Source organism: Lepisosteus platostomus, chromosome 17 (assembly GCF_059453375.1).
Source record: "Lepisosteus platostomus isolate fLepPlt1 chromosome 17, fLepPlt1.hap1, whole genome shotgun sequence".
Taxonomy (NCBI): domain Eukaryota; kingdom Metazoa; phylum Chordata; class Actinopteri; order Semionotiformes; family Lepisosteidae; genus Lepisosteus; species Lepisosteus platostomus.
Window position 1 is genome coordinate 16099071 of NC_142627.1, and position 13549 is coordinate 16112619.

The window sequence follows — 13549 nt, forward strand, 5'->3', positions numbered from 1 at the left end:
CCACAGTGTATTGTAGGTCTTCTGAGTCAATGAGAAATCCCTTATTTGAAGCATGATTACGATGCACTTAATTTTATTAAAAGGATAGTGCGCCCACAAAAAGCATCATAGCTGCTCTAGCTTTATATTTTACGTAGAAACTGAATGATGATGATCTTTTTTTTATTTACTTGGTACATTAGGTAGTCTGTGAATCTGTTGCTTCTACCAGGACGAATAATACTCTTGGTCTGCCCATGTGTTCTCTTGCAGGTACATTCGGCTGTATGGACGAAAGTTCAGCAAAGAAGATCATGTACTGTTCATTAAGCTGCTTTATGAGCTGGTGACCATTCCTAAACTGGAAATAAGTATGATGCAGGGATTTGCACGCCTCTTGATCAGTCTACTGAAGTGAGTCTAAAAAAAAATCAGTTACACCTGTCACAGACCCATGCAGTAAATATCTAAACTGTGCTGGCTTTTAATGGCGTTGCCACTGCTGAACTACAGCTGCACTCAGTGGAATTACTGTATTGAAACCATTGTTTTCTTTTGATTTGAAACCCAGCAGTATAATTTGCTTTAAAAAAAGGTGTTATAATTGAATCAATTAGTGCTGAAAAATCCTTATAATAAGGAAAGTATTCTGTAGATTCGCAAGATCGAACTTGAATTTATTTGCTGTCAGAATAATCAGGGTGACACTAAAATTTCATTATGATAGGTTATATATGACACTCTTGCATGAACCAGACTGCATGCATTTACACAAATGAAAGAGGTTAAGTTACATGAGTAACACCATAAGACTTCTATGCAGCCTGGAGATGACATTGTGATGGCAGCTCTTGTCCATAGCATTTATACTGTATTATTCTATATGTATCTACAGAAACAAGATAGAACCTATGTAGTTCTTTTACAAAACTATTTGTATAAATTCCAGTAGGTAGCTGTGTCAGCATGCTGGGTTGCAAAGGAACAGTTAAAGGTTTATTCCATGCTGAAAAGAAAAGAGACAATGTTTCGGCTGTGGAGCCTTCTTCTGGTGACATCTGTGGAACATTGTCTCTTTTCTTCTCAGCATGAAATAAACCTTTGTGTGTTTATTTGTATAAGTATTCTGATACTAATACACATTTTTGTTTTAATATTAGAACTATATAACAACAATAATGTTTTGTATGTGAATTGATTAAATAAATATTTACATTTTATTTCCCCAGGAAGAAAGAACTTCTTTCTCGAGAAGATTTAGAACTGCCCTGGCAGCCCCTATATGAAATGTTAGAGAGAATTCTCTACTCCAAGACGGAGCACCTGGGGCTGAATTGGTTTCCAAAGTAGGTGTTACCTTTGTTAGACTACAGAATCAGTTCTAACCGTCCACAAAGGACGTTGAGGTGGCAAGGTGTTTCTAACTAATCCTAAATCTAAACTAAAAAGATCTCTTGCTCTATACTTTCATCGCAGCATTAACCTTGAACCTCCCACCAGTGGCTCTTTTCTGTCCTTCACATGCTCATATTCCCATACATGTGCTAGTATACTAGCTGTGTCTATTGGACTGAATTTCTTCTTTTATGTTTTAATGTCCAAGCAAACGGTGGAACTCCAAAGTATTTAACCTGTGATTGCTGTAGTATGTTTTTAAAATACTTATTTTTTTTGGCCTTGTCAGGGTTTTCTGCTGTAGTTGTAGTACTGAAATTAAGTCATATGTTGTGAAACAGCTGTTTGAGATGAAATTCAGTCCTTTAAAGGAAGTTTTGGTCATTTTACTCAAATTGTTATCACAGTTTTACTATTATAGCTGGTGATCTTTTTAGTGTGTAATTGTAATTCTTTTAAAAATTGTTTTGTAGTCAGGAATCATTTGCTGACATTTGTTTGTAGCTGGTCTTTGATATCTTTCTGAATGAGAAATTTCATCAGATTTGTTAAAGCTATTAGATGTGTCAAATGCTGCTGTTTTTTCTTTCTCACTTAGAATAGCTGTTCTTCACCATAGCTTCAGATGTTTAATGTGCATGGGTTAGAGAAGAAATCAATATATTTAACTATTTCAGGGTCGTTCCATTGCTCCTCTCCACCCCAGCCCCCATCCACTGGTACCTTCCCATTGTGGCACAGATGTGCTGCTGTGAGCATGCAGTGCGATGTGTTCTCATATGGTGTTTTGGGAACATTGTGTTTTAATATCCAGTGATTAAACATAATACATTCACGAAGAGCAACAAGCTGCTTGTATGTTGTTCATTTATTAAAGGCTTTGTTAATTCTGCATTAGGTTAATGTCTTGATGAGGTTTATTTTCTTGATCGTATTCAGAGCCACGAGCTGTGCTGACTGTTCCTCCAACGTTCCCTTATGCCTTTTCTTTTTTCATATTCAGTTCTCAACGGCTAGACTCGGCTTCCTCTAAAAGCATAGTGCTAAATATTTTACAGAGGTGGTAAGGACAACACTTTTTTTGGGCTCTCATGGTGTTTATTGCATGTGTTTTCAAAAAGTCCCATTGCAGCTTGGATGATTTCAAAGCTCTAATAAAACCAATGTTAACGCAGCACTCATGTGAGAATTTCGCACTGCAGTACAGTTGTCAATATTTTAACACTATTGAAATGGCTGAAATGTGCTTTTTGCTTAGTTCACCTGAACTGTTACTAATCATGAAATTGTAGTTTAGGTAATATTTTAAACCTTGCAGCACCAGTACTGAAGAGTAATGTGAATAACTTTGTATGAATATTGAATTTGAGAAGGATAATTATGGTTATTATCATTATTTTGTGTAATCTGGTATGAATATAAACTGCACCTCCAGTTTAAAATTAAGGTTTTGCCACTACCAGATCTCTATTGGAATATGACATTGCCCAGTACTCCATTGTTGTTTGTATTCGGTGAGGAAGTCATCTCTTCTTCAGTGAAGCTCACTATGAGCTTGATTGCAAAGAGATGAAAAGAAAAGATCCACAGAAATGTTCCACTTTCATTTGAGCTCATATTCTTGAAGATCATGTCCTCAGTGTAGATTTGCAATTAATCTTCACAACCCAATGCTTCACTGCAGCTCTGCACAGTGTGACACAATCATCTGCTGGCTTAACTGCAACTTTTCTTACAGCTGTGAGCAGTAAACTCTGACCAGGTGTTTCCTGGGACAGGTTTTGTTAACAGTATTTTAGAGTGAAAAATTGAGGTGATGGACACTTGAGTTAGGCTACAAACATCCTGCTGATGTGGTATTTGTTTGGAGTTTTTGTGTTGATGGAGATGTACCCTGTGTTTCCAAACACCCTCTGCATTCAGTAGGTGAGGCCTAAGCAGGTAAAGAGACCTTGGCCTTCACATGGGAGGAGACATGCTGTACAGTCTTTTTTTAATGTAGAATATTGCAAGACTAGAGAACAGTATAACTGATGAAGAAAACAGTACTACATTCAATATTATAAAATTAGTCAAACATTTGTCAGTTTAAAATCAATGGACAGTTTGTGACCGTTCCAAATGAAACCTTAAGAAATATTCCTTTTCCCAGATTCCCTGGTTCCAGATCAATTCAAAGAATTGATTTGTTCTGTAACAACTGGTCATACATTATTTAGTTACCTTGTGAATTGAGAAGAAGTATTTTAATAGATATGGTACTAGCAGATATCTGTAGTGAACTTGTGTTGAAACTTGTTTATCAGTTTTTATCTATGCTCATAATGACAAAAACAGTGGACTACATATAGCCATTAAAATGAGCTGTGTATAATAATAATTCATATAATTAATAATTATTAATAAATAATAATAATAATAATCCTCACACCTGAAGTAGGCTCCACGGCCGAAAAGTTGTTTTCTTTCTTCTCTTTTCCGCATGGAATAAAACTATTACTTGTTCCATAATAATATTATTATGTAGTTCAGGTGGGTAGCTGCGTCAGCATGCGTAGGCTGCAAAGGAACAAGTAATAGGTTTATTCCATGCTGAAAAAAAGAAGAAAGAGAACACAACGTTTCGGCCGTGGAGCCTTCTTCAGGTGTCTTCTTCAGCAATATTATTATTGCTGTTATTGTTTATTATTATTATTATTATTATTATTATTATTATTATTATTATTATTATTATTATTATTATTATTAACAACAACAACAACAACAACAATAATTCCTTACACATACATAGAACTTTTTTTGGACACTCAAAGCGCTTTACAAGTAATGGGGACTCCCCTCCACCACCACCAATGTGAAGCCTCACCTGGATGATGCGATGGCAGCCATAGTGTGCCAGTACACCCACCACACTTCAGCTATCAGTAGGGAGGAGAACAGAGTGATGAAGCCAATTCATAGATAGGGAATATTAAGAGGCCATGATTGGTGAATAGGAAATTTGCCCAGCACACTAGGGTAACTGTAGGATATGTACTTTATAAAGCATTACAGGTAATCTGTTTTAAACAGCTCCACTGTATTCAAGTTGGTTAACAAGAATACAGCAGCGCTGTTCTCAGCTTTAATTCACTTTCAGTGCAGATGGATTATATTATGCATGTACTCAAGATGGTAATCGGTATTAATAGCACAACTTTACTGGTTAACAGTTCTTTATTGTTACATTTAATTGAGTGTGTCTGATTGTCCTTTTTTCCACTTTTCAGCTCTGTTGAAAATGTGCTGAAAACACTTGTAAAAAGCTGTAGACCGTAAGTATGTTTAAACAGATTAGTAAACAAACAACTAATGAATAAGGGGGTGGTGGGTTGTTTGAACATGGCATTTCACTGTACAGAACAGTTACCAAAGTTTATCTGTTTAAGGTACTACACTGAGTAAATAGCTTGTCCTTAACACAGCACTCCTCCATATCATTTTATCTTACTTTTTCTGCTGAATAAAGAAAATGGTGTTCCTACTACGTAAACTTTGGAATAGTTATTTTAAGTAGGGTAGCTTTTTCCTGTTACTAGAGTGCTGAAAGTAAAGTCACTGCATTAGATAAGGGAATATGGATAAGCCTCTCTTAAGAAAGCATAAAGAGCTGCCTCTACAGTATGAGGTTAGCGTTGGCTTTTTGAGGTGAGTGGGGAATGAATGAAAGCATTATGAGGCAAAGGAACAGAGTAGGGAGGAAAAGAACTTCCAGAGACAACATAGAGGGCAGTATTTTGTAAATTAATGGAGACACTTAGAAAACAAAGATGTTCAATGAGTTTTAGAGTCATGGAGAAGTGTGTAAACCAAGCTCTGTGCTTTCTTTTGACATGCTGTTGTGCTTTGCAGGTATTTCCCCGAAGATGCTACCCAGGAGATGCTGGATGAGTGGAGGCCCCTTCTGTGTCCGTTTGATGTAACCATGCAGAAGGCCATCAGCTATCTGGAGCTCTTCCTGCCCACCACCCTGCCTCCTGAGCTGCACCACAAAGGCTTCAAGTCAGTACCAGATGCCTCTCACAGATGACAGAGCTTCCCTTTCCATTCTGTCATCTACGGCATTGCTGTCATAATATATTGGCAATATATACTGAGCATTAAAGAAACTTCACATTCTTAACTACCACAAATACAAAGTTGTGGTGAGACAAATGACCATTTTATTTGGAGCGGATACACTAACATTTGATTGAACAGCCACGATATAGATACATTTATTATTCATTTGTCATCAGCGGGGTGTCTGCTGTGAAAGTCACAGGTTAGAGTCGTGCGTGGGCACTGTTGGAAGCAATGCAAGCTCTGTGATGCACGCTTTGGACCAGGTTACAGATGCTCACTTGAGTACCATGGAGTCTGTACAAGAAAGAGCCTTTTCATTCATCTGTGAGCCCTAGATTTCACACTTCCTCCTAGCTCATTCTGCAGCTAGTTGAATGAGTTGAACATCCATGGCATAACTGTCACATTGTTAAGAACGTTATTATTATACAGGTATGAGGATGTGTATTATTTTGCTGGAATGTTGTCACACCAGGGTGAGCAGCAAGTGAGGCCCTCTGTCTTGGTCAGTGTAGTACCAGTGCAATCCAATTGTCATTAGTCACTTTAAGTGGATTTCTTTAGCAACTGTACATGGTATCTGGGCCTCATTGATTGGTGTATTGTACACAAAAATCACAGTATTGTTCTGCATGTCTAGTCCACACTCATTGGCAACCATAGTCCCAGGGTTTGCTGTATCTTCTGCCACAGTTTTAATCACGGTTATTGTTATCATTATAATTATTAGATATTGATTTCAGTTTTCTGTTTCAGGTGTGTTTTTATGTTTCCTATTTTTTTGCATTGGGTTTGTAATTCGTATTAACCCTGTGCAAATGACTGTTTCAGAAATTCCCTCATTCAGGGATGTTGGCTGCTATGTAACAAATTGAACTTATACAGAAGAAGAAAAAAACTCTTTGTGAGTGTTTTGTACATTGTCATTCCAACCTGTTTTTGATTAATTGATTGCCTTTAGTCAGGAACAAAGAAGGGACACATTCTTAATTAGCATGTTGAAGAGAGACTGCATATGGACCTGCTTACTGGAGGTGTTGGAAATAATACAATTTTGCCTAGACAGTTTTAAGAACCAAGCACTGAGTGCTTGAAAAAAGACTAATGGGACAGCAGTTTAATCAAATGCACCGGTTAGCACCAGTGATTAAGAGTCCCATTAGAACACAAACAAGCAAATACAGCATTCTCTCTGGATGAGACAAGATAACCACTGGTCTGCAAAAAACCTTGATTCTTTGCTATTGAGCATTTGGCTTTACTGTTGGCAAGTCCACCTGAGAAGTTGCTTCATCGTGTTGATGGCCTGAAAATGTTGTTTTCTTTAGAAATGGGACACTTTGGTTCATTTGATTGTAATTGCTATCATTCATGACTGATCAATTTAGCAGAATGATTCTAAAATCACTAATCTTTATCCAGAATCTGTGTACCTATTTTTCTAAAAACATACATGCATACAGTGATAAGTTTATTTTCATGCTCAGTATATATTATTTTTTTTGTAAACAATTAAAATTGTTTACAATTTTATTAGATTCACATAAAATATTAATTAAGTGCAGAGTGCTTAAATGCATTTATACATAAGTGTATTATGTATATTATGTTACTGTATGTCTCCTGCATCTTTGTGTTTAAATTCTGTGCATTGTTTTTTTTCCCAGGCTTTGGTTTCCTGAATTCATAAAATTGTGGGTGTCTGTTCAGAACCTCCCAGGTTGGGAAGGGGTGAGTCTTTCTGAGGATACCTGCCACAAGGCCATATGGGCTTACACAGTAGCACTGTGTGGTGAAAAAGTACTCAGGCTTTGATACATAGCGTGTAGAGTCATTATGATCTTTGAAAGTGCATAGTCTTGATTGGCAAATGTCTTCATAATAGTATAACTTAATATTTTCTGATCATTTGAAAGGGTACATAGGCAAACATTAGTTCTCTTTATCTTTGGGAGATAATCCGGGAAAAAGATGCAGTCGTAAAAATACTTAATTTGTGGTCCCTATTGTTCTCATTTTGTTGAATGTTCTCTCTACGTTCCTAAATGTAGAGAAAGTCTAATTTCTTTATGCGCATTGTTTTTCCCCAGCATCTAGTAAGCCTTTTTGCTCGTTTGGCAAGTGACAACATAGGTTATATCGACTGGGATCCTTATATTCCGAAGGTGAGTGTTGTTCTGTTTGAAGTGATTAATGCTTGGAGTTCAGCAGTGGGGCTTTTTGGGACAATTTCTGCCTATTCATGTGAATTTTGTGTCCTTGTCAACCACATGGCCAGTGGTTTTCATGACACTCCCTGTGCAAGTGTGTATATCAAGAATAAGGTGCTTTAATTCTTAAAATATTCGCTTTTTTAATCAATTTCACTAGTCTGGACACATCTTATTGCAGGCATTCCAGTTGCCTTCCTTTTATTTGGTTATTTATCAGTAAGCAGTTGGTATATCTGACTTGAATTAATTGAAAACATGTTGTGGTTTGCTGTGTTGGTGAATTGGATGTTGATGCTGTGGTCCTGGTTTACAATGCATTCAGTACTTTGCTAACAGACATTTTATAAATTATGTTTAATCTTGTGAGATATTATAATACAAACTAAAATGAGTACTACAGTACAATATGTAAAAACCCATGTGTCTCTTCCCCTCATCACTGTGTGTTACTAGTGTAGTGTTTTTAATAGTAATAAACCTGTTTCTGAGTGTGAAATGTATCTTTTTTCATTACAGATATTTACCAGAATTCTCAGAAGTCTAAATCTTCCTGTGGGAAGCAGCCAAGTTTTAGTTCCAAGATACTTGACAAATGCCTATGATATAGGCCATATTGTCATTTGGGTCTCCTCAATGCTGGTCAGTATCATGCTGCAATCCATTACACTTACATTCTTAAAAGATTATTTTTTTGTAAAACATTACTTTAAGAGTTAGGGGGAAATGACTTTTTAAGAGTTAATAAATTGCTTTATATAGTAACTCTGCACACACTGCACTGGAAGTGATTACTTTAATTTTTTTCCCCTGCTTAATTTTTAAATTACTTTTTAAATCTTTTTAATTTAAAAATTCTTTAAATTCTGAATTCTGAATGCTTACAACTTTAATTGCCTACTTTTCGATTTCTCCTTAACTATTGTGCTTATGCTCTTTGTAATGACCCAATAATAGATACAGTGGTGACAACAGCAGTGAGCTTTGTTTTGACTAGGAAATATTAGCTTTAATTTACTGTTTGGTTTTATAACTAATTTTAAACCAATACCATGGTCTTCCATATTTTTTGCTATATTTAAGTTTTATCCACTACACCATGTTGGTAATAGTTATGTTCAGGCAGTGAAGGTACTTTTCTGTTTCTGATAGGGTGGTCCCAGCAAACAAGCACAGAAACAACTCAGTGGGCTGTTCAACAGCATTACTTCATTCTTCCATCCCTCCAACAATGGAAGATGGCTGGTGAGTGCTTATCGCTCAGTACTTATGCCTCTCTTTCCCTTCTTTAGAATTGAGCAACCAAAAAAGCATAGCGATAGTTTTCATGTACTGTCGCTTAGGACTAAATATCTTTAGGGGTCCGACCTGGAGTTGAACTTTTACTGACTGCTGGTAGTGTTTACTTTCTTTCTATATCATTTCTTTAGTATATAATTTAGGAATTGTGACAAGTGTTGATTCAATACTGCTTTAAATGGCTGCACATGGTTATTGCTGTGCATTTTGCTTCCAAAACCTGTCTCTGTTGCACTTTTCAGTACTGAGATCCCAAGTGTTTTGTTCAGATAAATTTGTACATTTTGTGTTCATACCATTTTAATAAATGAGTGAATGAGATTAATGAATGAATGTAAAGAATGTAAATATATGCCACAAATCTGCAGACACACCTGGTTGTGAATATCAAGTTGTTATGTCTGAATCTTTGGATGTAGAAATGGATAAACAAAGAATGGACTTGTCAAAAACTTAATAAGGGATAATATAAATATATATAATTATAATATATAAAATAATAATATGATATAAATATATATTATAATAGAAATATATATTATATTTATATATAATATATATAATATTTGCAATAATATGTATTGTAAAGACTATTTGAATATTATTGCGTAAGACGTCATTTCTGTTTCTGTTGTGAGTGCATCTGACATCTTGTAGTTAGTAGTGTGTGTTGTTCAGAATGGTTTGGCACAGTGGCATCAGTGATGCGATTGTTGCTGTCCGTGCAGATGAAGCTAATGAAGCTGCTACAAAGACTCCCAGCCAGTGTGGTGAGGAGGCTGCACAAGGAACGCTACAAGAAGCCCACATGGCTCACCACAGTGCCAGAGCACCACAAGCTGACGGAGCAAGACATCACTGACTTTGTGGAAAGTATGAAGCAGCCAGTGCTCCTGGCCATATTCAGCAAGACTGGGAGCCTAGAGGCTGCACAGGCCTTACAGAACCTGGCACTGATGAGGCCTGAGCTTGTCATCCCCCCTGTGCTGGAGAAGTAAGTGTAGTTATCCACAGCACCAACTTCTAAAGAAAGGACAGTTCATTAATTGAAGCTGATAGAAACTGGTTTAATGGGAACCAGATGATGCCTATTTGCTTTCCTTGGAACATTATCACGTGATAATTGTGATTCTTATGAAAGAAAGCCTCTCCACCTTGGTATTTAGCTACAGGCTCAGGTTTTTAGGAGTACATAACAAAAAGAGATGTCTGTGTGCTTTCTGTTTAATGTATTTCATTGAAATTGTGGAACTATGAGTGGGGTGACAGAGCTGTCCTGCCTTGTCTGTCTTACAGGACCTACCCTGCCATGGAGACGCTGACAGAGCCTCACCAGCTAACTGCCACTCTCAGCTGCATGATTGGCGTAGCACGTAGTCTGGTATCTGGTGGTCATCGCTTCCCCGAGGGTCCAACTCATATGCTGCCCCTCCTGATGAGAGCCCTGCCTGGAGTTGACCCAAATGACTTCAGCAAGTGTATGGTACGTGGTTAAAACACAAGGAGCCCCATGTTGCAAACACTTGTACTGAAATATCTTAACTAGAGTAGCAGTGTGCTGTTCCAGGTATTACGATACTGTTGAGAGCAGAATAATATATTTTTCTGAAAGCACATATAATAATGTTTAAGATTGGTAATTTTATTAAAATTGACATTCATAATACTGCTATATTTGTGATTAAGATATTCTGACTGGCCTTTGTTTTTTTCTGTCTCTTGTGCAGATCACATTCCAGTTCATTGCAACATTTTCTACTCTTGTGCCTTTGGTAGACTGTTCATCAGCAATTCATGAAAGAGATGACCTTACTGAAGTATGTATTTCTTGGTGACAGCTCATTCTTGTTTCAGTAATTGCAGAATGCCCCATGTTGTAGGAGCTGAATCCTGATTTTAACAGAGCTGTCTGTATGTCTCAGGTGGAACGTGAGTTGTGCTCAGCCTCAGCAGAGTTTGAGGACTTTGTTTTGCAATTTATGGACAGGTGAGTGTAAAAGTGCAATAATGATGCATCATATTCTGAATTGGGCATAACAGAATTGTTTTGTGTATATTGTTGTGTAGAAGTCTAAGAGAAATTCAGATGTTACAATAAATGTATATTAGCAAAAGCAATTTACTCAAAGCCTCAACTAGTATTTTTTACAATTATCGTAACAGTAATTGTTATTAATATAGTGTAGTTTGGGTGAGGTAAAATCAAACATGTCATGTAGCAGCCTTTAATTCAAATTAATTAGGATCTTAAAAGGTTTGATTGCAGTTACTCAAGGTATACATGAGCAATCAATATAAAGTAGTTTATCCATCACATTTACCGTGAATATATAATCGATGACTCATTGTCAGATGTCCTGTTTATTTATAACTTAATTTTCTGCTCTATACATTCCATTGTATAAACATTAGTCAGAGATGGCTACTTGGCACCCGTCAGGGTTATGTAGATTAAAATGCTTTTCCGGCTTCCCAGTATTGAAGCAATGGTATTTTTAAAATTTAGTATATTAATGATGTCAAAAAATGTCTCATTTAGTAAAAATGACACTTGTTGTTTTTGAGTAGAGCATGCTGGTGTCTAGTGCAGGCAGTTAGTATGTATGTGTGTACGTCCTTGTGCAGGTGCTTTGCACTGATTGACAGCAGCACATTGGAGCAGACCCGAGAGGAGACTGAGACGGAGAAGATGACCCACCTTGAAAGCCTGGTGGAGCTGGGCCTGTCCTCCACATTTAGTACTATCCTCACACAGTGCTCCAAAGACATCTTCAAGGTCAGTTTGGCTGCCTGATACGGTTTATTAACTAAGATTATGAGTAATGTATATTAGGTTAGTTTATTTTTATTTAAACTAACCCATAGATTTAGAGTGGACAGTTTACTCCCTGTTTGTCCTAGGTGGAAAATAAGAACAGGTAATAGCAATAGGAACAAAATGTTAGAACAAAATGCATTTTGAGTTCTTTGTTTTCTTAAATCAGGTTTTGTTTGGTTTGTATTTAGGTGGCTCTGGAGAAGGTTTTTAACTTTGCCACGACAAACATCTTTGAGACGCGTGTAGCTGGGAGAATGGTGGCAGACATGTGCAGAGCTGCTGCTAAGGTGAGGGGTCACTCTGATCTTTCTGACCTCTGTAGAGACATGTAGAAAAGCATTCTGCATGTAAATCATTATCTACTGTTCAGCAGAATCGTGCATATCTTCTTTTAAGTGAAGCAGCTTTTACAGTGCTGTGCAGAATTGCTCCCATGACCAGTGGCAGTGTTCTGATAATGATGTTTTTTTTCCCTTTCAGTGTCATCCAGCAGAGTCTTTGAAGCTTTTTGTGCCATATTGCTGTAATGCAATCAATCAGCTCACAGTCAGTAAGTGCATTTTAAAGTGTTAAAGAGTTGGACCTAAACTGATTCTCAATAACTCCTGTGGTGAAAGACATGATTTTGACTTTTAGTTAGCTATATGGGTATGTCAGCATTTTAATGATCATGGATGTTTTGCAGATGATGATGTGCTAAGTGAGGAAGAGCTGGATAAGGAACTACTCTGGAATCTCCAGCTTCTCTCTGAGGTGAGACTTGAGCCAATGAATTCTGCTGCAAACCCAGCAACAAAATGAGATGGTTTGTTCTCATTTTTGAGTGATGAAATCCAAACACACAAAAAGATGGAAAAAGTGCCTTACCCTGCAGGAATCATAAGAGCAAAATCCATGTGTAATGATGTAACATCTTAATTATTTTAGTTTTAACAATAAATTAATGTCACTCCCTAAACTATAATTTGCCAAATTTATTTGTACATTTGGAATATTTGGGTGTGTGTCTTACTAATAATGAATAATTTAGCTGAATTTGAGATGTACACTTACTTTTAAGGGAACTTGTTACATAAGGGGAGTTTTTACATAAAATAACAAAGAACGTACTCCAAAGCATACTGCATTATACTTTGAAAATTTTAGTTTTGCTCAGATTTAATTAAAGCATATCAGAATGTTGTCTTATTTTGAGCATGTTTGTATCCCTGCCTCTTTCCTCAGATCACACGTGTGGATGGGGACAAGCTTCTGACGTACCGGGCCGAACTGGTGCAGATCCTGCAGCGCACACTGCACCTGAAGTGTAAGCAGGGCTACTCGCTGTCCTGTAACCTGCTGCACCATCTTCTGCGCTCCATTGCCCTCACCTACCCCATCGAGTACTGCAGCATCCCAGGTGGCTTTGACAAGCCCCTTGCAAACTACCTCCCCATCAAGGTAGGTGCAGGGGTACAGCCGGCAATCCCCTGCAGAAGACTCTGCTCTGGACCTGTACTCTTTCATCTTTCATCAGAAACGTCTGTAAGCTGCTGTCAATTATAGAACCAGGAACATATTGCCCAAATCTCGTAGACCTCTGTAGTTTTCTTTCCTGCTTGGTTTTTGCTTATTAGCTGCCCCAGTGTATGATATGTTTGCCACAATTGGTAGAAGCTTGATCCCAACAGCATTACCACCAACTAAACCAGTACAGTGATGGGAGACATTTAAAAAACAGGTTGCTGCTGCAAGTGGTATTAGT

The 13549-nt window shown here is 37.3% G+C and overlaps 1 protein-coding gene across 2 annotated transcripts in view; it reads left to right on the forward strand.

The window, feature by feature from the left end:
• Positions 1-13549, forward strand: part of psme4a (proteasome activator subunit 4a) — a 38522-nt gene that overhangs the window by 5156 nt on the left and 19817 nt on the right. Inside the window, exons 2-19 of one of the 2 annotated variants that reach the window (XM_088610814.1) lie at positions 253-393; positions 1209-1325; positions 2378-2437; positions 4644-4688; positions 5266-5415; positions 7146-7209; positions 7569-7643; positions 8208-8330; positions 8841-8933; positions 9716-9981; positions 10284-10470; positions 10715-10804; positions 10910-10974; positions 11613-11763; positions 11994-12092; positions 12286-12355; positions 12491-12558; positions 13030-13245. In XM_088610814.1, the coding sequence (XP_088466940.1) occupies positions 253-393; positions 1209-1325; positions 2378-2437; positions 4644-4688; positions 5266-5415; positions 7146-7209; positions 7569-7643; positions 8208-8330; positions 8841-8933; positions 9716-9981; positions 10284-10470; positions 10715-10804; positions 10910-10974; positions 11613-11763; positions 11994-12092; positions 12286-12355; positions 12491-12558; positions 13030-13245 (2080 nt within the window). The remainder of the gene's footprint in view (positions 1-252; positions 394-1208; positions 1326-2377; positions 2438-4643; positions 4689-5265; positions 5416-7145; positions 7210-7568; positions 7644-8207; positions 8331-8840; positions 8934-9715; positions 9982-10283; positions 10471-10714; positions 10805-10909; positions 10975-11612; positions 11764-11993; positions 12093-12285; positions 12356-12490; positions 12559-13029; positions 13246-13549) is intronic. The other variant, XM_088610815.1, reaches the window with a different exon arrangement.